The following is a 26,578-nucleotide window of genomic DNA, read 5'->3' as shown; positions in this document are numbered from 1 at the left end:
GTTAACTTATCTGAAGCTCAGGCATCTGTAAAATGTGAACATTGGATTAGGTTTCTTGGTTGTCAGTAACTGTGAGAAACACATTCCTGTGGGAAATTCACAGGTATAGCTGACTTTAGACCAGCATATTTAGGGAAAAGGATGTAAGCTCCCTGAGGGTAGGAGCTTTTTCTATCTTGTTCACTGTTGTATCCCCAGCAGCTAACACGGTGCTTGACACATAGTAGGCACACAATAAATGTTTGTTGAGTAAGTGATGTGAAAAGTGTCATGTTGGTGGTTCATTACGGGAGCATCTAGAGGGCCAAGAGGAAAACTAGTGTGCTTGAGAAAAGGAAAAGACTAGTATCTTCTGAAGAAATCTTACATAGGCTGGTTTTTAATCTCTTGTTCTTCCTTATCTTGTCCCAGATCCAGAGAAAGTGGCTGTAGCTAGCGGTATACTCATGGTCACAAAACTTGTAGTGACCAGACATACATATAATGACTAAACCAACATATGATCTAGATCAGTTCCCTTTGTGTGACTTAAAGAAATGCAGAACCAAGCTCAGGTCTTCATGGAATATGAGTACACATAGACTATAACAGCTATATTGAGTTGGATTTATTGGCTTCGTTCAGTTGAGAAGCAGTTAGGCTGCAAGCTGAGTACTGAAGCTGGCAGATTCCAGTGAAATCTTTGGGATTCACTGGTATCCCTAGGTTACAAAGCGTTACTGTTACAAACAGGTTACTGTTATGCAAAAAGATAAATTTGCAGAGATATTTGAAGAAAAATATTCAGAACATAATATATATATTCCAATTTTTGGAAGTCATAGTTTCAAAATATTCAGGTCTTTGAAATTCTTGGACCCAAAACTAGACCAAAAAGTAGGGAGGGAGTCACTTTAAATCCCTATTGCTAAAGTCCTCTACTTATTCACTAACTCTCATTCTATCTTACCACTTTTATTTAACCTCCAGTTCAGAATGTTTGGTTGACTGATGTGCCATTCCACAACAGACTAGTAACAGAAGGCACCAAAATGTGTGAGTAAGGAAGATGGAGGCAAGGAGGCATATTGACATCCATAGGCAGGTGTGATGACAAAATAAGTGATAGCTGAACAAACTTGCTTTGAGGGATAAAAGGGGGAAAAATCCATAACATTAAATATCCACAATAATTATTCTGAATCATTAACAAAATAATAATTTATATTTCATATTAACACAAGGCAGGAAACAGTAAGTTTATCCCAGATGGTTAATTTTTCTTTTTAATGTTTTGTTTCTGAATCGTAAACTCCTCAAGTAGGTTTTGAAAAATACACATATTGGAACACATCCATTCCCACATCTGGCCCCAGAAATACTAGACAAATAAAGGTCATTGTACTTTGAAATCTTTTAAAATGTTATATTCTTGTCTCTTATAGCTATATCAGGTTGAGTTTTTAACAGTTGCTGACATTTTATGTTGGGTTTGTAAAAAATTGTAATGTTGAGAAGTATGTATGTGTAAATAGTAATAGAGACTTTTTCTTAAATGCATTTGAAAAGGATCATATAAAAATTAAAGCTACTTCAGCAAAGTGGGGATTAAATGTCTGCGTACCTCAGTTATGATTTAAAACATAAAAACACACAAGATTGCAAATTTCTTAAAGGCATATTTGTACAAAATGTTTTTATTTTGAAACATAAGTCATCTAATTTGTCATAGTCATTGGCAGACAGTATTGTAAAATAGAAATATGCAAAGAAGATAGAAATATGAAAGCAAAGAAAAAATATGAAAGATAGAATAATGGAAGCAATATGAAAATTCATAATATTAAATTTCAGACATACATTTTTGTTAAAATCAGAGTCCATTTGGAGTGAAATGAATATTTCCATTTAAAATTTGCATATTATAATAACGTTAGGTCATTTTAAAATGTTTTAAATTACCAACTCCAGAAGATGGATAACAATTTCATTCCTGATGGCAATGAATTTCCTTCTTCTGAATTTTTTTAATAGGTGCACTAGGCCTTCCAATGAGGGGGATGAGCAACAATACCCCTCAGTTAAATCGCAGCTTATCACAAGGCACTCAGTTACCGAGCCACGTCACGCCAACAACAGGGGTACCAACAATGTCACTTCACACGCCTCCATCTCCAAGCAGGTATTTATTGATGGACCAGAATATTTCTCAAAATGTATCTTTGTAGATTAAGCAAGCTTTTTAGTTTTTTAATAAGGTAACTAATTATTTGATTTTCTGGTTCAGTGCCTTTCACTGAGGAAAAGAAAGTTGATACCCTATGCTCATTTTATTTCATTGCAAATTGATAAGTATAGTGTAAGATGCTTTTATCTTGCAGCTAGTGTACTGGTTATTAGCTGGGGTGGGTATCAAGGATTAATCACCACCTGGGGGGCTTTTTTCAAAAGCAAGCTCTCTTCCTCAAAGGAGGATGTGCAATTTCAGATCACCCCTCAGATAAATCTGTTTATTGCTCCCTCACCACACATCCATTGCTCTAGTGAGAATAAAATAAAACAGATTTACAAAAATGGTGCATATTAGTATGAAGAAGATAGAATGACATACATTTGGAATGAAATTATTCTGAATATATATGTGAAATACATTTGTATTTTATGTCATAGTCACACCAATACTTCTCTCATCTTCGATATCACCATATATTCTTCTGTGATTTGCCCTTTCTTGTTGGTTTGTTTACTTTGGCTTTTCAAAGAGCTTTTTTTCTTTTCAAATGACCAGACAAAAGAGTTAAATGAATAAAAATTAGCAATGCAATTTGAAAGTATATTTGAGATTCTAGGGTTAGGCCAATTGATTATTTACAGAGAATTTTAATGAGTGATTGTAGAGAGCTTATTTAGTGTAATGGACTTCTTTTTCAGGGGTATTTTGCCTATGAATCCTAGGAATATGATGAACCACTCCCAGGTTGGTCAGGGCATTGGAATTCCTAGCAGGACAAATAGCATGAGCAGTTCAGGGTTAGGTAGCCCCAACAGAAGCTCGCCAAGCATAATATGTATGCCAAAGCAGCAGCCTTCTCGACAGCCTTTTACTGTGAACAGGTAAGATGTTTATTGATACTGTGTATAATTGTTCTTTCTGGGTGTTTTCAAATTTGCCTTTTCATATTCAACGTTCTGTTCTTGAGTCTTGACTTCTGTTTTATAAGTGTGTTTCATCATATATTTTGACCAAAGCTTCTCTTTCTGTTACACATCACAACTTTAACCTCCCAAACTAAAGACATGTTCTTTTGAAAATCAGTTTGCTTTTTTGTTACTGTTGTTAGAAAAGGATTGTTCTTAGGTTGCCAACCGGCAAATTTTTGTTGATATGTCCTTCCTCTATTAAATGAGGCTGGTCACCTGTGTGGTAAGAGCTTCATACCTATGAATAGGACTGGAGACATGTTTGACTATTACTGCCTTGCTTCTTTATGCTTTGGTTAAGTTCCTTTTCAACTGAATTTCAGTTTTGTTCTTTGGAGACTTCATGACAAAGACTTTTTGAAGACTACATCTGTAGTATTTGAAAATAGTGTCATGTCCTGGGATTTAAAACAAAAAGATGAATTTTTGCTTTTCACTCCTTTTTGCACTGGTACTGCTATGCAAATAATAGTTAACAATATGAAAAACAGTTACCCTTTTTGTTAGGATTTTAAAGCTATTCAGGTAATTTATATGAGAGTTATGTCTACAATAGGGCTTTCTTTACTGTAAAAAAAAAGCATTTTAGTTTGATTGTTCATTTTTTTAAATGGGGAATATGGGGGGAAAGGATGTTGCTATCATCAAAGCCATTTAATTCACTTTCTTTTATCTAGTACTCGTAAATTCTGAATTAAAATAGGTTATTAGCACATTTCCTTTTTAATCTTCATCCCATAACCTCCAATTCTTACTTTTATTTAGACTTATGAGTACTTTTATAATTTGACTGCTCTTTTAATTTTTACAGAAGTTATTTTTGTAAAGGGTTATCAAAATTCTCATCTCCTTGACAGTTTCCTAATGATATAATACTTCTTGGGCTTTAACACATCTCTCTGCATTCTTGTAGTATCGTTCATTGAATGTATGTTTAAATTTTTGTCTTTCCATATTTTTTCACATTCTAGTTTTTAAAAAATACTTTGCTTATAAATTGTCAATGAAGTATGGGTCTCTAAAGCCCTGCTTATTACTGTTGATAAGTTGTATGTGTTATGGAATGTTTTCATCTCTTACTACTTATTCAGTGTTTGAGGGTACCTGTATCATCAGCAGTTCTAACATGCTATTAACCAGAACTTCTATTGACTTTTCTACTCTTCTCTAGAGTGTTTCACCAGCTGCATTATTTTATGAAAATATTGTTTGGCCATAGTTAGTTTTATAAATCTAGGCAAAAAATTAAAAACCCAGTCATCTTCAAACAGTTTAACCTTACTCATAACAGTAATACACCATCTTTTATCAGATTACTTGATGTTAAAGATGCATACTTTCATTTTAGAATTTGCATTAACGATTCTTGTTGACATGCTTAATTACTCTGGCCTTGCTTTAAATTCAGCCTTATTTTTTGTTTGTTTGTTTTCCCATGTTTAGGCTTGTGCAAAAAAGGGAAGCTCTTACTTTAGAAGTAAGAGCACTATGGAGAGATTTTTATTTTTAAGTAGCTAAAAGATAAACTAGATGATGTGTTTTAGAACACTGAATTCAGTTAAAGAAAAGCACCATTTAATTCACGTCAGCTGAACATTTACTGAGTGCCTTTTGTAGCCTCCTGAATGCTAAGGGCAGGAGATGCAGAGGAGTATATGACATGAACCCTGTCCATGAGGAGTTTATGTTCTACTTGGGAAAGACAGACTGTATGAAAGAAGATCTTTTATGAAAAGTAATAATAGCACATTTTACCAGTAGTGGAAGAAAAACAAGTATTCAGGAACAGTAGTCCTAAACTAAATTGCCTATTTTTGAGGTTTATTACTTCTTCCATTATATCCAGTAAGTTGGCTCTCCAAGTATACAAAACTATACCCTTAATCTCTATTTTCCTCAAGGCGTATATAAATTCTTTGCTTTTTGTTTTTTAATTCATCTGTTTAAGATGTTGTGGTTCTCAGTTGTTCGTGGAAAGACTTTAGGGAAGCTTTAAATAACAATAAAGATTGAACTCAAAAAAAATTAGTATTTGTTTTTAAACATGTTGTTTTATATGAGGAGATCAAAAGTAAACACTTTTGTTTTTCTTCATCTGAAAGTTAGTGTTCTTACTGTATATCTAAAATTATTTTCTATGTACCCAGTATGTCTGGATTTGGAATGAACAGGAATCAGGCATTTGGAATGAATAACTCCTTATCAAGTAACATTTTTAATGGAACAGGTAAGCTTATTCTGGAGCTAGTACCCTATAAAAATACGATAGATCTTGAAATATAAAGCAATTCAACCTACTAGTCAAAATATTAAAGGAATTTTTGTGTTAAGATGATAGAACTTAATTTAGGGAGAATTTGACAGGAAATAGGATTTAATTCAGTGAACAGTTGAAAGATAGTTAAATATATTTTTTTCACTTGGCATGTTAATAGCATGGTGTTATAACATCAGATTTATTTCCTTAACACCTGGAGAAAGCATAAACATTTACTTAGTCTGTACTTGTGCCTCAGAATCTTTTTCGCTTCAAGAGCTTTTCCTATCAGTCCTGTCACTACAGTCTAAACTAGGTTGAGTGGTATGGCATTCTGGCTATAGAGACCCAGATTGAAGAAACCTTTAAAATTATATGGAGCACTTACAATTTTTTCTTAATAGTTTTGATAATACTAATTTTGGCATTTAACTCTTACAGATTTTTAATCCAGTTTTATGTGTAAAATTCAGAATTTAATTACATGGAAAACCAATTCTGATTTTGACAGTAAAGAATTCTTGCAGTCTGTTGGTTTATTTCTTTTATCAGCTGCTTCAGACAGAAGAGAACTGGAGGCTTTGTTGCTATTCTGCTTCAGGTTTCACCTTCTTCCACCTTTGCCTCCAAACCCTTTCCTGAGAAAGGAAATAAAGGATGTTTTATGGTCATAGGACCAAAAATGAATATGATTGTTGAGAGAGAAATACACGTGAAGGAAGTGGAAGGTGAAAGAATGATCAATGAAATGGGGCGTATGTGAAAGCACGAGAAGATTTAGTATTTGAAATGACATTTCTGGCTATCGGCTTTTAATTTTTCAGTGTTATTGTATGTTTAGTAGCATAGATTGACCAACTGAGACTTTAAAATGTCAAATTTTAGCATTTAAAGTTTTGCGTTCTAATAGGAAATACCCTATTTCATTGTTCCTCAAATGCAGATTTTTTCATATTTTAATATCTCTGAAATTAGGTGGCATATCATAGTTTAATTAGCGAGGTTTTTTTTCCCTAAATGAACCATAAAGTAACAGTGTGTCTCACAGTATCATCTTATATTCTGAATTATGGTTTATACACTTCTGTAAATTTTAGAATTATTTTTAAAAGTCATTTTTAACTAAGTATATTTTACACTAGGAAAATTGTTTCCAAGTCTTACCCTAAAAATAAAAACTTGTGAGTTAATACTATTTTTAGGTTAAAATTATTCTCAAATAACTAAGTATATTTTAACTAAGTATATTTTACACTAGGAAAATTGTTTCCAAGTCTTACCCTAAAAATAAAAATTTGTGAGTTAATACTATTTTTAGGTTAAAATTATTCTCAAATAACATATGGCAGTTTTAAACTCCATCTTAGAGGACCTGAAGAAGTGTATTAAAAGTTAATACTTGGGGCTTCCCTGGTGGCGCAGTGGTTAAGAGTCCGCCTGCCGATGCGGGGGACACGGGTTCGTGCCCCGTTCTGGGAGGATCCCACATGCCCCGGAGCGGCTGGGCCGGTGAGCCATGGCGCGGAGCCTGTGCTCCGCAGTGGGAGAGGCCACAACAGTGAGGGGCCTGCGTACCGCAAAAAAAAGTTAATACTTATTGAAAGTTTTTAGTTAATTTGTAATCAAGTAATTCAAAAGAGATTGCTTTTTAAATTAAAGCACTGTATAAATTGTTAATGTCTATTGTTGTCCTTTTATATAGTAGTATCTTCTTAAAATTCAGAATTCATGAACTGCAATTTCTTTAAAAACAATGGGTATGAATGAGTTTATCTTTTACCCTTCATAAATTTATATTGTCGCCTGACTTGGAATGTAACTGTTTTCTATCAACAAAGTAATCTTGAGTTAATAGTTTCTTTCTGAGATTCTTCTAATTATGAAACTTAGAGAAAAATTAAAATTAACTGGAAAAGGGGGCAAAATAAATTGAAAATGGTTATAATACACTAGATGAAACAGATTAAAGACAAAGTATAGTGCAGGGTAAAGCTAAGCTAGAAAATAAATTCTTCAAAAATTAAGACTATAAGATTGTAAGAATAATAGAATAATAAATGTTGAGAAGAGATCAAGATGACGATTAAAATAAGCAAAGTAGAAATGTTGGCTTAAATTTATTTTTTAAAAGGAAAGAAACTGATTTTTTTAAATTCAAAATGAACAAAAATAAATTTTATTCATTCCTTGTATATTTATTGAGCGCCTACTGTGTAATAGGTAATATAAACTTCTGGGCTTTGTATCATATTCTCATACAATTCACTCACTAGACATGGGAACCCTACATTTACCTACGTTCTCCACCCTACTTTATACCCTCAGCTGCAAAACACACGTGCACGCACACATGCGCACGCGCACACACACACACACTTTCACTCACTCACATGCATACACATTTGTGTATGGGACTAATAGGCCACAGGAAAAAAGAAGTCCTTAGGGCTTCTGTTTCCATTGCCTATGCCTCAAATATGATTCAGGCTCTTTGCAGGAGGCAGTGTCATTATCACACCTATGTTATAAATGAAGCTCCAAGCATTCCAGATACAACCTCTGCTTTTGGATATAATGAAAGAGTAGTTTTATCACAACAGTCTCCCCTCTTGCTGACTAACAACCTATAACTTGAGTACCCTCTTTCACAGGGGAAATAATGTATCACCTTACTCCTTATTCTCTATGTTAAGTCTCTAGGGTTTGGGATTTTTATTATGCTAGTAAGTACATATTGCTTTGCTGAATTGTTCATAAAATTCTTTCACATGAAGTCAATCCACAAATATTTATCGTACATTTACATATGCCAAGTACAGTGCTGTACATTGTTGAGGAAGAAAGCACTGTTATTTCAAACTTTATTATAGTTGGTCTTTGATAACCTCTTTAAAATGTTTGTAGAATCAGTAACTAGTGTTTTTTTCTTATTATTTAGATGGAAGTGAAAATGTGACAGGATTGGACCTTTCAGATTTTCCAGCATTAGCAGACCGAAATAGAAGGGAAGGAAGTGGTAACCCAACTCCATTAATAAACCCCTTGGCTGGAAGAGCTCCTTATGGTAATTACTTAAGCTTTTTAATTATGGCCAGTGAAAACTTTCTATTGCACGCACATACATATATATATATATATGTACCTATATGCACGTGTGTGTACACACATGTATTTATGTGTTTTCTAATCAGAGTAGTGTAATTTTGTCAGAGTTCATAAATGCAAAGTGCTTTTTTCTCCCAGAATACCATGATAGCAAAGTTAAATGGGAAAACTTAATTTGTATAGAAATCCCAAAAGGAAGTCTTCACTGGTATTCAGAATTTATTTTCTTCTGGCATTTCTGCCTTAATTCGCCTTAATAATGATTCTATGGTCTGCCTCTTCTCAATTCATCACACATTTTTTAAAAGAATACATTCCCACATTCCTAGTGATTAATAATGACTAACCATACATTAACAATTTTTTCTAAGCCAGTTTCTCAACCTCCACACTACTGACATTCGAGTAGGTAGTTTCTTGTAAATGAGGGGCTGTCCTGTGCATTGTAGAATATTTAGCAACATCCCTGGCCTCTACCTACTCGCTGCCAGTAGCACCACCCACCCACCCCCGCATTGTGACAACCACAGATCTCTCCAGATTTTGACAAATGTCTCATGGGGAAAAAAATTACCTCCTGTTGAGAACTGCTGTGGGTCATGTATAGTTTATGTAGACTCTTGGTCACCATTAATACCCTTTTTCACTGTCTTTAATAAATAAGAGATTTGGCTAATAGATGCTAAATGAGCTAGACAAGAAAATTATATAACAGGAATGTAACCATATTCTTTTTATCCTTTGCACATACTTGTTTCCTTTTGGTAGAATCTGATACAGACCAGTAGCAGAAACAATGAACTTGGAGGGATCATTTCATCCCTTTTCTAAGATAACTATTTTTCCCGTTTTCAACCAAGAGGGATTTCTATGGCTTTCAAAATATGAATACAAATAACAACATGTGAAGAAGGGAAAAATTTATTATTATACACATTAAGAGTTTTCTAATTAGCCTTCCACCCCAGAAAAAAACAAAAATGATCTGCCCTGGAAGTTGAGTACCCAGCTACTTGATTCCCAGTTCAGACTCTAATATTTTTAACCTTTCCTCATAGGTCCATTTTTTCATCCCTTTAATCATTCCCGTTGCTCTCCTTGGACCATCTCTAGTTTCTCCATATCGTTCTTGAATTGTGGAGCCCCAAACTGGATATTGTTCTCCAATAAGGGCCTGACTAGTGCCAAGTATAGTGGGAGGATTACTTCCCAGTTCTTGCATGTTTTACATCTATTACATGGAGTCCAAGAAAATCTGAAATAATGTGGAGTTGTTTTATAATTGATTGCAATTTGCTCACCCTGTAAGTCACTTTCAAGTAGAATACTGACATGTTCTTTAAAATTTATTTTGTTCATTTGTATTTGACAATTAAGTGGTATTTATAATAACTAGTCAAATATTTAAAGCAAGTTTTTAAACCAAAAATTTTCATAATTATTACCAATATCAAATTATGTTTTTTCAGCATCTGTATATGACATTAGATTAGAATTATAGGATTACCACTTATTTCCCTTGTATTATTTTATATATTTAGTTATTTATCAGTATATAAGAATTTAGTTATTCATTGTTACCCAGAACACCAATTTTTTGAAGTGTGCTTTCATAGCGTAATTTAAAAATCCTTTTGGTATATTATTGTGAGAAAAGTTAACTTTTTATAATTTGTAGCAAAATATCATAAATATCAATTGCAATTCTCTGGATTATTTTCATTACATAGTTGGAATGGTAACAAAACCAGCAAATGAGCAATCCCAGGACTTCTCAATACACAATGAAGATTTTCCAGCGTTACCTGGTTCCAGTTATAAAGATCCAACATCAAGTAATGATGACAGTAAATCTGTAAGTAACTGAGAATTATGTATGTGAATTATATAGTTTTTTCCCTTCAGATTTGTTATATTAACAGTTTTATACTATATATTAAGGACTTATTAAGTACTACTATGAAATTGTTTATCTTGAATATCTGTAATAATCTAACTTCTGAAGAATGTGGAAAACCTTTATAACTTAGAAGATAGCCTATTTTTTTCCCTATTTCATATAGGTTTGCAAATTTCTGTTGAACTTCTCAGAGTTAATTTAGACTTTTATTGTAGTCCCTGTCAGCTGGATCCCATGAAGTTTGATATTATAGCCTTCTAAGGAGCTGTGTTTTTCTTGAGTAAGTTTTCTCCTTGAAGAATCTTTATACACATTTTTATTCCTGTGTTGATTCAGCCAACCCAGCTTCCTCTTTCTGACTTAACGAGTGTGTTTATTTCTTCCACATTTCACTGAAAATAGCTTTTTGTGTGTGTGTGATGGTTGTATATTGTTAAAATAATTGATAAAAGAAGATTATTGGGTAAGAATTAAATATGAATTTTAAAAGTTCATAATTTAAAAAATAAAAAGTTTATATTTTCTAACTTATCTTGGAGGTTTTTATGGTGATATTTTAGGTAATGTACTATTTAGTTTGTCTTCTAAATATACTTCTAAAATATACTTCTAAAAATACTAATATTGAGGAGTGTAACTTCAAGTGTATCCCAAAACGAAAAGTTCTGAGATAGAGAGGGTTTTTTTGTCTGTGACTGAAGATCTGAGATAAATAAGTATATTTTCCATATATTTCTTGTCCTTTAAGTACTCAAATATGTACAATGCAGGATTTATTTGTATACCATGGCACAGTTGTGGAAACAAAAAATTTCATGTAGAACTTGAAAAACAGGTAATAATTTACTACCAACTTAAATGTAATAAAAAATGAATAGAAAAGTACTAGTATATGAACTTGAAATTTTTACACATAACAAATTTTAATGTCACATTTAATTTTTTTCATGTTAGAATTTGAATACATCTGGCAAGACAACTTCAAGTACAGATGGGCCCAAATTCCCCGGAGATAAAAGTTCAACAACACAAAATAATAACCAGCAGAAAAAAGGGATCCAGGTGTTACCTGATGGTGGGACTCTATAAAATATATCAAAGATATTATAGAATTCACTTTTTTTACTTTTTCCTCGAAGATAAAAATGACTATGTTTTTCTTATCCAGGTCGGGTTACTAACATTCCCCAAGGGATGGTGACAGACCAGTTTGGAATGATTGGCCTGTTAACATTTATCAGGGCAGCAGAGACAGACCCAGGAATGGTACATCTTGCATTAGGAAGTGACTTAACAACATTAGGCCTCAATCTGAACTCTCCTGAGTAAGTTTCTTTCTTTTGTCCCTACATTTGTGTGTAGTACCTCCCTGCAGCTTTTAATTTCATGTCTGCAAATTATATCATCTGCTGCCACTCATTGTTGCTGGTATTTGCTGACTCTTTGGGTCATTCCCTCTTATATTAGTTCCTGGATCACTCTCACTTTATAGTAATATTCCTCTTATAATTTAGCAGTTTCAGTATACACATATATGGTCTTTCCTAAATCCTGAAATCCCAGCTTCTTGAATTTCTCTCCTCCAAAAATCTTACCCTTCATCATACCTCAGCTGCTCACTTCTTTAGTCATCCCTTTGACTTCGTCATTTTTGGTAACCTCAGTTTCTCTGTAAGATTGTGCTGCGATGCCACTTCCTGTTTTCATTTCTCTCCCTCTTCTACGGGCTCCTGTAATCATTAGATTCCATTGGGACCTTCATCCCACTGATTCTTGTACCTTTTTACTGTTCCTCAACATCCCTGTCTCTCTTCCCCTTAGATGAATTCACTTCCTTCTTCTCCAGTTAAATTCTGTGGTCAGTCATGATTTGCTTGTTTACATATACCCCTGACTGCTTTGCCCCTCTCTTGCTTTGTCATACTTGCTTGGCAAAAACTACAACCCTGGTTATATCTACCTATTCCACTCTTAACCTGTGCTACTAAGCCTGGCTAGAGAAAAATACACAACTTCACTGCCTGGTCTCACTTCAGATTCATGGCCAGGAACCTCAAGAATGAGCCCTTAATTCTGCCAGCCATAATCAAGCTGGCATGCTTACTCCATTCATTCTTTTGTTCTCTTGTGCAGCTGTTTTACACTTGCCTCTTCAAACCCCTAATACCTTTTCCCCTGTGCTTAGTGTCAGATGGTGACCTTGCTTTTTATTTCTACTTTACTAAGAATGAAGGAAGCAATCAGAAGAGTGTCAGTGTAGTCCTGCCATGAAATCAGTCACCTACAACCATCTGCACCTACCTTACTCTTGTCTTCCACCCTGTTGCCATAGCTGATCCATGCTTTCTACCTAAAACCTTTGAAAACTCAAAGATATGGATCTAACAATTTTTTGCACTTTGTTGCATCATTTCCATCAGCATACAAATACGCTGTTACTTCTTCCATGTTAACAGATACCTTCTCTTGATCCAGCTTATTCTATAAGTTATTGCCCCCCCCCATTTCTTTATTCTCCTTTGGAGCAAAACTCCTCAGGAGAGCCATCTTTGTATCTCCTATTTGTCCTATTCTCTGTTAAACCCATTTCATTTAGGATTTTGCCCTCACCACTTTACTAAAACTGCTTTTGTGTCATTAAATTCAGCAGTTACTTTTGGGAACTTCTTAACCAGTCAGTAACGTCTGACATAGTGGAATCATTGCTACATTATTTCTCACCTTTTTTTTTTTTTTTTTGGCTGTACTTTGCAGCTTGTGGAATCTTAGTTCCCCACCAAGGATCCTGAGGGCCCTGGCAGTGAGAGCACCAAATCCTAACTAACCACTGGACTGCCAGGGAATTCCCTGTTTCTCACTACCTTTAACTGCTCCCACCCTGGTTTGAATCACCATCTTCTCTTGCCTGGATTACTCCATTAGCCAATCACCAGGTGTCCCTGATTCTCCCTTTGCCCCTTATAATCTTCTGTTCATATGACAGCCAGGACAATCCTTTTTGAATAAGTTCATTCTCTGCTCAATACACAGTAAGGTTTTGCAGTTTTATTATGATTAAAAACCCAAAATCTTGATAGTCCTACTAATCTGTACAGGCATGATATCTGTGTCTCTCCTCTACCTACACCTTAACATCTTCTCCCTTTGTTCACCCTGTTCCAGTTTCACTAGCCTTCTTGCTGTACGTCAGACATGTCAATCATAACTCTGCATTAGTTGCTCTAGCAGTTCCCTCTGACTACAGTAGTTTTCTACCAGATAACAGATACGGTTATCTCCCTCATATCCTTCAAATCTTTGTTCAAACGTGACCTTCTAAATGTGCCCTAACCTGACTACCCTATTTAATTATGCAACTAATCTTCCCTCCCTACCCCACCACTAATATGGAATATTATTTATGTATTATGTAAATTGTTTTTGTCTGCCTCCCTCCCAATCCACCATCTTCAACCAGAAAGTAAGTTTCACGTTGTCAGTGATCTTTGTTATGTTTGCTGATGTATAAGCATGCTAGTGCCAGGCATATAATAATAGATGCTCAGTAAATGTTTGCTGAATTTGAGCTTTGGTTTTTAATAATTGCTGATATTTTTTCTCTGGCCATAATTGGGAAAGTAATAGTACTTTAATTCATTGTATCAATGAATTTAAAGCATTCTGAGTTGAAGTAATAATTCATATACAGATATGTGTGTGTATGTATGTATGTTTTTTTAACCTTGTTTCGGTTTCCTGCTGTATAAGTCATAGTAAAAACCAAGAAAAGATATTAGAAATTTAAAGATGCTCATTTTACATTTGAAGTCATTGTTTTTCCTAATTTGCTGAAATAAAATTAGAAATCTCTTTTTCTACTTTGGACTTCAGAATGGTTTTTTTCTCCCTTATTCAGAAATCTCTACCCCAAATTTGCATCACCCTGGGCATCTTCACCTTGTCGACCTCAAGACATAGGTAGGAGAATCTATTTTTGTTCAGACCTTTAAAAAATATATTTGTAACTGAGAATCAGTTAATAAGGCTTTTTTCATTTTATTATCCAGACTTCCATGTTCCATCTGAGTACTTAACGAACATTCACATTAGGGATAAGGTGAGTGTAGTTTATTATTCTACTCAGCATGAACTTATCTATTTTCAGGTGCTGTTTTGCAGTTCAGACAGCATAATATTTTTGAAATATTTAGCAGTGGTCTCAGGGGTATGTCCATTCAGTTATATGTAACAGTTTAATTTCTATTTTTGTTTATAATCCTGTGTTTTGATGAGGTCTGGGTTATATTTTTTAAATATTTTAAAAACAATGTTAGGACCAGTAAAATCTTTCTTACAGTTATTAGTGATAGGGTACAATCATAACCACAGTTGATGGGAATAAAGTAACTTGGAAAATTTGATGAATTTCCTTCTGATATTCTCATTTTATGTTTACAGATAAAATGTTCTTTTTTGTTTTTTTTTGGGGGGGGGGTTTGCCGTACACGGGCCTCTCACTCTTGTGGCCTCTCCGTTGCGGAGCACAGGCTCCAGACGCGCAGGCTCTGCTGCCATGGCTCACGGGCCCAGCCGCTCCACGGCATGTGGGATCTTCCCGGACCGGGGCACGAACCCGTGTCCCCTGCATCGGCAGGTGGACTCTCAACCGCTGTGCCACCAGGGAAGCCCAGATAAAATGTTTTTAATGAAAAAATATATATTTTAAAACTGTAATCTTTGGCTTTTTTATGTAATCTTTTTCTATGTTTTAATTACCTGAATTTCTACTTACAAAGTAATATTAACAGATTAGAACTTTAATCTTTTTTTTTTTTTTTCCTGAGAAAGAAAACAACACTTTTGCTTTAGGGGAAAGCACTGAGAGTTCAATTTTGTTAGAATGGTATCTAGATTTTGTTTATGTGAAAGGATAGATACAGTTTGTTAAAAATGATATATTTGTGTTATACTTACGTGCATAAATATGTATAATATAAATATATATAAATGACAGCGTTCTGCGTCTGTGCCATGCAGTTGTGTAGCCAAACGGTTGTTGATGTTGTGGACAGGCAACTAAAGAGATAAACACGTATTTCTCGACATGTCTTTTAATGCTTGAGTAGATGGAAGACAAGAAGTACGAGATAGAGCTAGTTTTTTCTGTCTGTGGACTATATGATTTGCTACCACCTCCACCATAGCACTCATTTTTTGCTCCAATTATCTGAGGGTTCCAGAACCTTTTCTTATGCCAGCTTAAGAAATAATAATTTAGGAGAATTTGTCACATTCAAGACTGCTGCCTGAATGGGGATAATATGAATGGAGAGAAAAATAACATTCAGAGAGTGTGTAACAACAGTTAAACATTTAGATACAAGACTAGGTAAAGAGAAGAATGTTTTCATTTCAGTGAGCTTTTAATAAAGATTTGTCTTACTGTGAGAATTTGAGACTGTTGAACTTGTGTTTGATAGTTTGGTAGGCAGTTATGTTTCTGCTTTGTGGAGAGACATGTAAAGCAGTCATCTTTTCGTCATCCATTTAAACAAAGAACTATCCCTTTATGATTTTTGTACCTAACTGTGATTTGCTAAAAATACGTGATCGATTTGTGAATCACTGTCAGATGTAGATTTCAGTTACTATTTCTTTTAAGTCTTCTGTGAGGCACTCTACAGAAGGTGCATTCACATTGTCACTTAATTTCATTTACATTTTTAGTAATCCTTATAGGTATCATTGGCTACATTTTATAACTGAAAGTTCAGAGACATTAAATAACTTGGATATGGTCATATTAGTAAGTAATGAAACTAAGACTTGAATGTTAAGTCCTGCATTTCTGAGCAGCACAGTGTTCCACTATTGCCACATTGAGTATTAAAAAACACCTCGAGTAAGACAGCGTTAGGTCTTGCTTAGAAGTTTTTATTTAGCTTTTTTTCCCCTATTAGTACCTAAAATAAATGTATCAGAACTAACTATTAAATGACTTTAGTCATTTAAATGATGAAACTTCCCTTTAGAATTATATAACTGTACCTCTGTAATCATGTAATAACAGTTGTCTGCTACAAAGAGGGGTTTCTGTTTTATCTTTCCATTTTTACATTAGTGCAATCAATTATATGTTAGGATTTTCAAGCTCATTTTACATTTCAGAATAATTTATTTCTTTTCCAGCTGGCTGCAATAAAACTTGGTCGATACGGAGAAGACCTTCTCTTCTATCTCTATTACATGAATGGAGGAGACGTATTACAACTTTTAGCTGCAGTAGAGCTGTATGTTCAAAGTATTTTTTAAAACTTTTGTATTATAGTGGATATTGTTTATTCTAAAAACTTCTTTTTTAAAATGATGGTGGCTATAGTTTTTGTCTTTGTTTTTAAAGTGGAAATATTTCTTCATCAAGAAATCTAAGTTTTTTATATTTAGTAAAAATTAATTTAGATTGAAACCTTATTACCATATCTTCATAATCACTGTATACATAAAAACAATTTCAAACTTAAATAACTGTAAATGTATAAGAAGACAGAATCAACTTGATTCTTGGGTGTGATGAATCTAATTTTTATAAAAATGAAGTATACGGTATGGTTCATAACTGTGGTTCATCTTACTCCTTGTGGAACCACATATGTTAATGCCAGTGAATTTCATCATTTAAGAAATATTTATTGAGCATTATATGGGCAAGGCACTGCATATTTGTTGTGTATTTTGAAATATTGATAAAGTCCACATTTCATTATCAGAAGCCTATTGGCCAACTTAAATAAATTAGTCTTAAGAAATTGGTCCATTGAATACATTGTTTTTCTGAGCATTTTTGTTTTTACCTGATGCTCTGAGAATAAAAATTTTGTGTCATTTTTTTATATGTCCAGGTGGTAACATTTTGTTACCAATAGACTATTCTATTAATCATGTTTACTGTGGAGTGAATTGTTACTAAAAACTTACGATGTAATGATTGGGAGACCTTTTGATAGATTTAATAAGTATTTTATAATATTCCTAATAACATTTCTATAAATGGCCTTGGATCAGATACTTTAAAATGTAAAATTCACTGTGTTGATAATAAATTGTTTTTTATTTCTCAATTGAGAATGTTTTTTTCCATGTTTTCCCTCATTTTTTGTAAGATAGGAATTGTTACCTGTTCCTTTTAATTTATTCATAAGTAAATAAACTCATCAGTCATCATTCATTCATCACTGGCAGTTCTGTCTCATATCTTATTTATGACTAAAAATATATAAATATATATAAAATATGTGACTAAAATAAAATATGTGTCTAAAATAACCCCTCATTGTATTGATAGGAAGGTATTTGTTTGCATGGAGGTTTTTCAGCATAGTTACAAATTTTATGTGAATTTATGTAGTTAATTCAAATAGGCTTTGTATTTAGTTTCTTACAAAATAATACAAATAGTTGGGGGTTTTGTTTGTTTTAATAGGTATCTTAATTTCTATTGAATATTAAGAAGAACGAGAAAGGAGTGAAGTTTCTGGAACACAGTGATCTTTGGTCTGCCAAAGTTTTTATCACATTGCTCATAGAGCTTTTAAGATCTCGTTTTTTTTGTTTGTTTTTTTGTTTTGTTTTGTTTTGTTTTTTGCGGTACGCGGGCCTCTCACTGCTGTGGCCTCTCCCGTTGCGGAGCATAGGCTCCGGACGCACAGGCCCAGCGGCCATGGCTCACGGGCCCAGCCGCTCCGCGGCATGTGGGATCCTCCCAGTCCGGGGCACGAACCCGTGTCCCCTGCATCGGCAGGCGGACTCTCAACCACTGCGCCACCAGGGAAGCCCATAAGATCTCGTTTTGTTTGCATAAAAAATTTCTTCAGTAAAATAAAGATGTGTGTGTTAATTAAAGAGTGTGGTTTTTGGGCAAATTAAGAAAATCTTTTCCTATATTTATTTTACTAGGTTGTATTTAATAACAATAAAAATTAGGGAAAAGAAGCATCAATATTTATGTATTTTATGTGTGCCTATTTTCTGAAAAATGTTTTACAAAACGTAGAAAATGTTTGATGTGAGCCACAGGAAAAAATTAATTGTCTTTTTCTCTTAAAAATTGAAGTTTTAACCGTGATTGGAGATACCACAAAGAAGAACGAGTATGGATTACCAGGGCACCAGGCATGGAGCCAACAATGAAAACCAATACATATGAGAGGGGAACATATTACTTCTTTGACTGTCTTAACTGGAGGAAAGTAGCTAAGGTATATTTTTTTCCATGTGCAAATGTGTTAACTATAAATCTAGATTTTAAAAAGAAGTGTCCTCTTTTATCTGTTTCTATGTACCAGTACATCCATTCCAATAATGTGCCAGATATTTGCTGAGTCTTTTAAAAGGTCTCCACCCCCTTGGCTTGATTGAAACTCTAGGAGAGTATCTGGAAACAGTTCATTTTACTTGTAGTTCAGGAAAATGATTGAATTTGGTAAGAAATTTTGTAATTTTTCACAAGCCTTGGTAGCACTTGAAATATTTTTGTGTCTACTCAGTTGTAAAATAAAGATACCCTCTTGCAATCCCGTTCATGTATTCTTATATTATTATTACTTTAAACAAATATGAGATTTTTCCTAAAACCAGTATAAATATATTTTTATATATATATATATATATATATATATATTTTTTTTTTTTTTTTTTTTTTTTTTTTTTACGGGTACACGGGCCTCCCACTGTTGTGGCCTCTCCCGCTGCGGAGCACAGGCTCCGGACGCGCAGGCCCAGCAGCCATGGCTCACGGGCCCAGCCACTCCGCGGCACGTGGGATCCTCCCGGACCGGGGCACGAACCCGTGTCCCCTGCATCGGCAGGCGGACTCTCAACCACTGCGCCACCAGGGAAGCCCCTATATTTTTTATATAATATATTTTTTTTTCATATAAAACCAGTACATAGGCTTTTTAAACACTTGCACTCTTTCCAGGAAATGTGCTTGAGTTTTTATTTGCAAGTGATATAAAGAAAGAAAATCACAAGCATTAATCATGATTGTTCCTTTGACTAGTATGCTGAATATTTGGAGGAAGAGGCCAGTGGAAAAAGTTGCTTTGGTTTGCAACTTTTCCTCACAAAAACACCTTTCTAACTGTCCCATGTGAACAGTTTGCATCAGTGTCATAGCATATTACACATTTGTGTTTAGTTCCTTATGTATGTACTTAGTCTACCTAGAAGAAAATATAACTCACGTCATCTGATTTCATAACTCCAGTATTTCTCTGAATGCCTTTTCCATTGATGAGTCTTAGGATTAAAAACTAAAGAGTTAGTTTTGTTGGTTTTATTAAATTTAAACAGAAAAAAAATATTTCTTCACAGTTCATTGGTAATTTTTTAGTTGTTGGCTTGGGGGTTTTTTTTTGTTTTTTTTTTTAATCAGCTTTACTAAACTGATAAAAGAGTAAAACATTTTTAAAAGATAGTGTAAAATGCTTACCAGATAATTATTACAAAATTTTATATCACAAGAGGACTTCATATAAAACATGAAAAAGAAATAGAAAGGATGAGCCCAACAAAAACGCCCAAAAGAAGACACATACAAAAGGTTAAATCTTTTTTTATTATTACTTTTGCGTGTTTCTCTAATGGTAAATGTCATTGCTTCTCAGACCAAGTCTGTGTACCACCCTACATTGTATTTGAGTTATTTTAACAATTCTAATTAATATGCATGTCTTGACTTTAAAAGGTAGATCCATGAAATAAGTAATAAGTAATTAATTACAAATAGTATACAGGACATTTTGTATGTTATGTTACCTGTTCTTTAAGAAATGTAGTGAAGTAGAAAATCTTAGTTTTTTGTATCAGGATTTGAAATTAACTCCTGTTTCTTCTACTCATACTTTGACCTTGTATAAGTTTCCTTTCCATGTCTGCTTCCTTATCTTTTAAATCAAAATGATTTTTGCCTCCTGATTTATCACGTAGCTTAATTGATATTACACAGGCACACATATACACTGAGTACAGTGCTTGGCATATATTGGGTATTTGATATAGGAGAGTAGTTGTGGTAGTTTGTTGCTGTTGTTTTTATCATCATTATTATTACAGCTTGTTACTGTTCTTCCAAGATGGAAAAATTCTGATTATTGTTAGGTTAGGTCAGTGGTTCTCAAACTTTAGCTTGCATCAGAATTACCTGGAGGCCATGTTAAAACACAAATTGCTGGGTCATACCTCCATTGTTTCTGGTTCAGCAAGTCTGTGGATGGGACCTGAGGATTTGCATTGCTAGCAACTTCCCAAGTGATGCCAGTGATCATGCTGGTCTTTGGCTTCATAGTTTGAGAACCTGGTTCTTCAGGAGAGAATGAGTATCTTTGGAAGGGAAAAATTCTAATAGTAAATAACTGAAGTTTTCTCTATTCAGTTGAAGCTTTTTGCTCAATATCATCATAAATTATTCCAAACATATGTACAAAAAGAAATAGGTATTTGCAATAACAGATAGATGTGTAATTTTAGTTCAGTTTTAGTTTGGTATCTGTGAAGAAATCAACTTAAGTGAAAAAAATCAGTTTCCCAGAACTAAGTTCTCCCCATAAAATTAAATATTCAGAAACAACTTGAACATTAATAAGGCCCCTAATTTCCCACAAAAGCAATTCCTCAGTCAGGTAAATGTCATGTTAAAGAAAATTGTGTGTGTGTGTGTGTGTGTGCGTGCGTGTGCATGCGTGCGTGCATAAAGTAATAATTTTACCTAATTTTATCTGATCTCCTATGTACAGTTGAGCTTTTGTCTTAACTTTTACCTTTAAAATTTTTAGCTGTGAAGTTGGAAAATAAAAATTGAGAAATATTATTATTAAACTATTTTTGAAAAATCTTAAGGTAACTTACTGGCCACTTGTGCTGATACTCTTCAACAAAATTATTTTCATAGTGATGAAAGCAAACATTTCATAGTGATGAAAGCAAGCAGAAATATTGGTTTCTATCAAGTATTAATATGCAGCTCACTTCTTTTGATCATATTTAAAGAATTCATGGACTTAAAACTTTTAAGTTGTGTTATATTCACAGAATAAACTTTTCACAAAGGCTTCTGAGTTTTTGTTTGTTTTGTTTTTTAAGGATGTTTTCAGTGTTTTTCCAGAAATTGGATTAAGAATTAAGAAATTTAGTTCCATAGTATATTTATTAACAGACTTCATCACACTACAGAAAATCCATTGACGTGCCATGTCCCAAGTCAAAGTCCCCATCTGTAAAGTGGTTGTGGTTTATTATTCACAGGTAAAGAACATGCATTTAATAGCTTCAACTCATAAGAAGCCTTCAGTATGAATTAGTATTATAAGTAATAGTTAGATGTTATCATGATATCACTGAAAAGTATTGACCTGATCTAGACCATAATCAGGTCTTTAATCTCACTTTTATGAGGTTCTTAAATTTCACTTTTGCTAATAACTTAATATTTTCAGAGAATTGAAGAAGTGTAATTTTAAGTAAGGGACTAGATTATTTAAATCAGAAGGATTCCTTATCCCCTAAAAATTCTGTGAGTTCTAGGATTCATCCCATTATTTATATAAAGAATTTCCTGTATGTCAATAATGTATGTACATAAAAATTTTGACACTGTATTTGCTTATTCTCTTTTAGATAATCTTGATTTGTCAGAAGACTTTGTGGTCTATCCTATATGAAATTTAGCTAGAATAATTCACTATCCCATTAATTTAAAAATTTGTTACAGTATATATAGTCTCAATGAGTAAGATTTTTAAAATAATTTTATCCACAGAGAATTTTTAGGTGATAGAAGTTCCCCCCCCCCATTATCAGTAGCTTTCTCAAACTAAAGACTTAAAAGTTTCAGAACTCTTTCAGTCTGACTTCACCTTGTGGGTCCAACACTGAATAGGATTTTTAATGCTTAGGATTCTTTATCATATCATAACCTGCTATAAATGTGATTTTTTATACGTAGAACTCTTTCTAGCCTTTAAACCATTAAACTGTAATCTAAAAATCTTTTCTCCATTAAAGCAAATATATACATAGAACTTCTAATACCTGATCTTTGAATATTTAAAAAATTTAAGTGTTCTGTTTCTAAAACAAATGAAGAAAAACTTGTGTTCATTGATTCATCAGCTATTAATTACACACCCTCTGGGAGCCTGGCAGCTCAGTAGTATTCTCAGTAGTAGGTAGTGATAAACAAAACAGACACACTTCTTGCCCCTACAGATTATACAAAGGTGTGTGTTTGTGGTATGTGTTGTGTGTGTACATATAACATAAACATGTAAAAAAGATACTATCAGTAACCAGAGTTAGGGAACAAAGATTGTAAGCTTTATGTCTTTCAAGAAGAATGAAAATACATAGAAGAGAAAAAAATGATTTAAATGGGAGACAAAATTTGATTCTGAATCTGATATATAAGGTCTTTGAGATTTTCTTAATTATCATATTAAAATATTTATGCTCCCTAAGTTTAAACTGATTTTTTTTTTTTAATATTTAGCCGGGGGGAATGTGTGCATTGATGAAGTTACTCTAGGTTAAATTCTGATTATACAGTGTAGTTTACCAGTGCACAATGATGAGGATAAGACAATTGAAGAAAATTTTAATTTATATAAATATGTTAGTGGAGTATATGATTTGTCAGTTACAAATAGACGTTTTACCCAATAACTACACATATTTTAGAACTAAAATTAGCCAATTTTAATAAAAGAATGCTACAGCAAGAAGATACTTCCTCTACTAATATAGATATTTATCTTCAGCCAGGCAATAAAATTATTTTAAAGCCTGGACAGAGTAGGGAAAGAGGGAGAGGTGCCTACACAATGCATTAAGGAGGCTATGGTGATTGTGACGGTGATTCTGGTGTTTGCTAGTTTTTACTGATAAGCAAAGAAGCTCTGTGCCTTAGTTAACTCTAAAGTGAACTTTTTAAAAGTCATCACAGGGTGCCTTCTTTATCAACATTTGTTAGTGGACTGAATTTTTTCAACATTATTTAGGGATAGGGGTGTAATTAAGTAGTTCTGGTTTTGGACCTTGGGCTAAAAATATTAAAAATAACGTGTTATACTAGAAAAATCTTGTGCTTCGGTGTACTACAGACCTGGATCCTAATCCTAGATCTGCCATTTATTGTATGACTTGGGCAAGTTACTTGTGAGCCTCATTTTCCTCCAATGCAAAAATGAAGATAACGATATCTACTTTACAGACTTAGAAAGATGAGAATAAACTTAGCTTTGTCTCTAGTTTTGACGCATATTAGGCTTCTGATAAATTACACCTGCTATTTCTGTAATTGTTATTGTAATATCCTTAAATTCTAAATACTTGGTTTTATATCTCAAAATTTAATCATGACCTAGGTTTTAATTTAATAATGGAATTTTCACTTAATAATGGAAACATCTACTGTGGGATTAATTTGAAATAAGACAGATAAGGTGAAATACGTTAAGCCACGGTACTAACATTACTTGTTGGCTTTCTTTAGTACATAATACATATTATGGTTCATAGTGTTTTAAATGGGATTAAAACTGAGATAGTTTGTGCTACTTGAATTCAGGTTGTAGAATTAGTAATTTTCGAACCTCTAGGTTTTGGATTTAAAAAGGTATGTTTTGGGGTTGCTTTTTTTTAATATACAGAGTCATATTCTGCACTCTTGATCTTGGGGGAATATCATGAAGAATTTGCTTCACCATTCTTAAATTTTAAAATTCATGTAGTGTTTTGAAAGTTTAATTAAAATGAGCTATATAGTTCATCTTCAGATGTGCCTACAGCAAAACCACTGTCTAGTTTGGGGTGTCAGTTACATCTTTTCAGGGTTTTGGGTTTGTGAAATGGGAAGTCTGGAGATGTGTGAGTTTTAAGTTCATTGTTTTCCCGAGGTAACAAGTTTAGAATAACTTTGTTTGCTTTTTTTAAAAAAACATGTGATAAGACAAATTGGAAAAGCCTTTATTTCTAAACTTTTTTCATGGAAAAAAAAAGTAAAGTTTTAAGTTTTATACTTCATTGAAGGTAGCTTTACTTTAAATATCCTATAATTTTCAATGCTTTTTATTAGTGATATAGTAATTGCTCCCTTCAAACTTTTATTTTTGAGCAAACTAAAATGCATAGAATTTCTGTGTCATAAAATAAATGTTCATGACTAGTCTCTGGCTTTTATGCAGAAAGTCTGCATTTTTATACTTATCAGATAGAAACTACAGCATATTATTTTTCTTCAAGCTATATTTTACTTAGCGGGAAAAAGAGTTAATATCTCTGTTCATTCTCATACCTGTAGTTATTTTATTTGTTCATATAGTAAATAAAATATATTTTGACAAAAATGTGAGGTCAAACGAAAGGAAATCATCTAAATTTTTAAATTTGGTTTTATAGGAGTTCCATCTGGAATATGACAAATTAGAAGAACGGCCTCACCTGCCATCCACCTTCAACTACAACCCTGCTCAGCAAGCCTTCTAAAAAAAGACTTCCCTTTTCTTGGGGTATGGCTGTCTCAGCACAATACTCAACGTAACTGCAGAACTGATGTGGCTCAGGCACCCTGGTTTTAATTCCTTGAGGATCTGGCAATTGGCTTACGCAAAGGGTCACCATTTGAGGTCCTGCCTTACTAATTACGTGCTGCCCAACAACTAAATTTGTAATTTGTTTTTCTCTAGTTCAAGCAGGGTCTGAATTTTTTCATTTATTTTCTTTTTTGCCAGCAGACAGACTTGGGTCTGTAAAGACAAGCAAGTACACTGACAAAAGTTTACCGTTTAGTTTCTAAAATGTAAAAAAGAAAACCCACAAAAGACTCAGCAGAATTAGACCACAAAATTTGCATTGTTCATTGTAGCACTATTGGTAATAAAATAACAAATGTTTGTGCATTTTTATGTGAAGATCCTTCTCGTATTTCATTTGGAAAGATGAGCAAGGTCTGCTTCCTTCATTTTACTTCCCCTTCTGTTTTTGAAAGGCAGTTTCGCCAAGCTTAACGCAAGAATATATGACTGTTTAGAAGAAAGATATTGCCACAATCTCTGGATGGTTTCCAGGGTTGTGTTATTACTGAGCTTCATCTTTCCAGAATGAGCAAAACACTGTCCAGTCTTTGTTACGATTTTGTAATAAATGTGTACATTTTTTTTAAATTTTTGGACATCACATGAATAAAGGTATGTATGTACGAATGTGTATATATTATATATATGACATCTATTTTGGAAAATGTTTGCCCTGCTGTACCTCATTTTTAGGAGGTGTGCATGGATGCAATATATGAAAATGGGACATTCTGGAACTGCTGGTCAGGGGACTTTGTCGCCCTGTGCACTAAAGGGCCAGATTTTCAGCAGCCAAGGACATCCATACCCAAGTGAATGTGATGGGACTTAAAGAAGTGAACTGAGACAATTCACTCTGGCTGTTTGAACAGCAGCGTTTCATAGGAAGAGAAAAAAAGATCAATCTTGTATTTTCTGACCACATAAAGGCTTCTTCTCTTTGTAATAAAGTAGAAAAGCTCTCCTCACTGCAGTGTTGACTTTGATTTGAAATTGTGAAATTATTTCTTCAACATGAGAAACAGAGGAAAATCAACCTAAAGTTTTACAACTGAATGGTGTGACTAAACAATTTAAAACATAGTCTTTTTTTTCCAGCTTTTGACAGCTTATTTAATGGAACCATATACCGTTTCACTTCTAGGTTAAAAATGTAGACATTCTTAGTATTAACCAAGTTCAGAACAGAGAAAACTATTTTTTAAATGAATAATGGCAGCATTAGAAATAAAACTTGCTGAACACTCTTGAGACCCAATCAAAATACTCTGCTTTTGTGAGAAGTGTATAAGATATTTCTTGTTAGACCTTTGAGATATATCTTAAAGAAGTAATGTGCAAATTAAGGTAAGCCAAAGAGGAGGAGTGGGGTAGACTTCCCCTTCAATATGATCGCCTGGTTATTTCACATGCAAGTTGATGGATTCTTTTCCATCTACAGATATTATATTTAAAAATGTTTGAAGACAAGCTATGAAAGCAGAACTAGAGATAGAAGTAAAAAAACAAAAAAGTTCATTCTTTAAATTT

The 26,578-nt window shown here is 33.6% G+C and overlaps 1 protein-coding gene across 7 annotated transcripts in view; it reads left to right on the top strand.

Moving 5' to 3' along the window:
- CNOT2 (CCR4-NOT transcription complex subunit 2) overlaps positions 1-26,016 on the top strand; it is a gene marked incomplete at its 5' end in the record, with an annotated part of 114,047 nt that extends 88,031 nt beyond the window's left edge. For 4 of the 7 annotated variants that reach the window (XM_081250099.1, XM_081250102.1, XM_081250103.1 and 1 more), the window contains 12 exons: positions 2,014-2,161; positions 2,911-3,093; positions 5,328-5,407; positions 8,376-8,501; positions 10,273-10,397; positions 11,397-11,517; positions 11,611-11,767; positions 14,338-14,399; positions 14,489-14,538; positions 16,611-16,711; positions 18,532-18,676; positions 24,873-26,016. In XM_081250099.1, coding sequence (XP_081106225.1) covers positions 2,014-2,161; positions 2,911-3,093; positions 5,328-5,407; positions 8,376-8,501; positions 10,273-10,397; positions 11,397-11,517; positions 11,611-11,767; positions 14,338-14,399; positions 14,489-14,538; positions 16,611-16,711; positions 18,532-18,676; positions 24,873-24,959 — 1,385 coding nt within the window. In that variant the 3' untranslated portion in view covers positions 24,960-26,016. The remainder of the gene's footprint in view (positions 1-2,013; positions 2,162-2,910; positions 3,094-5,327; positions 5,408-8,375; positions 8,502-10,272; positions 10,398-11,396; positions 11,518-11,610; positions 11,768-14,337; positions 14,400-14,488; positions 14,539-16,610; positions 16,712-18,531; positions 18,677-24,872) is intronic. The other 3 variants (XM_081250100.1, XM_081250105.1, XM_081250101.1) reach the window with 3 other exon arrangements.
- Positions 26,017-26,578: the final 562 nt, after the last annotated feature.

Source organism: Mesoplodon bidens, assembly GCF_964165515.1.
Source record: "Mesoplodon bidens genome assembly, chromosome: 11".
Taxonomy (NCBI): Eukaryota; Metazoa; Chordata; class Mammalia; order Artiodactyla; family Ziphiidae; genus Mesoplodon; species Mesoplodon bidens.
This window is presented reverse-complemented; position numbering and strand designations above follow the sequence as displayed.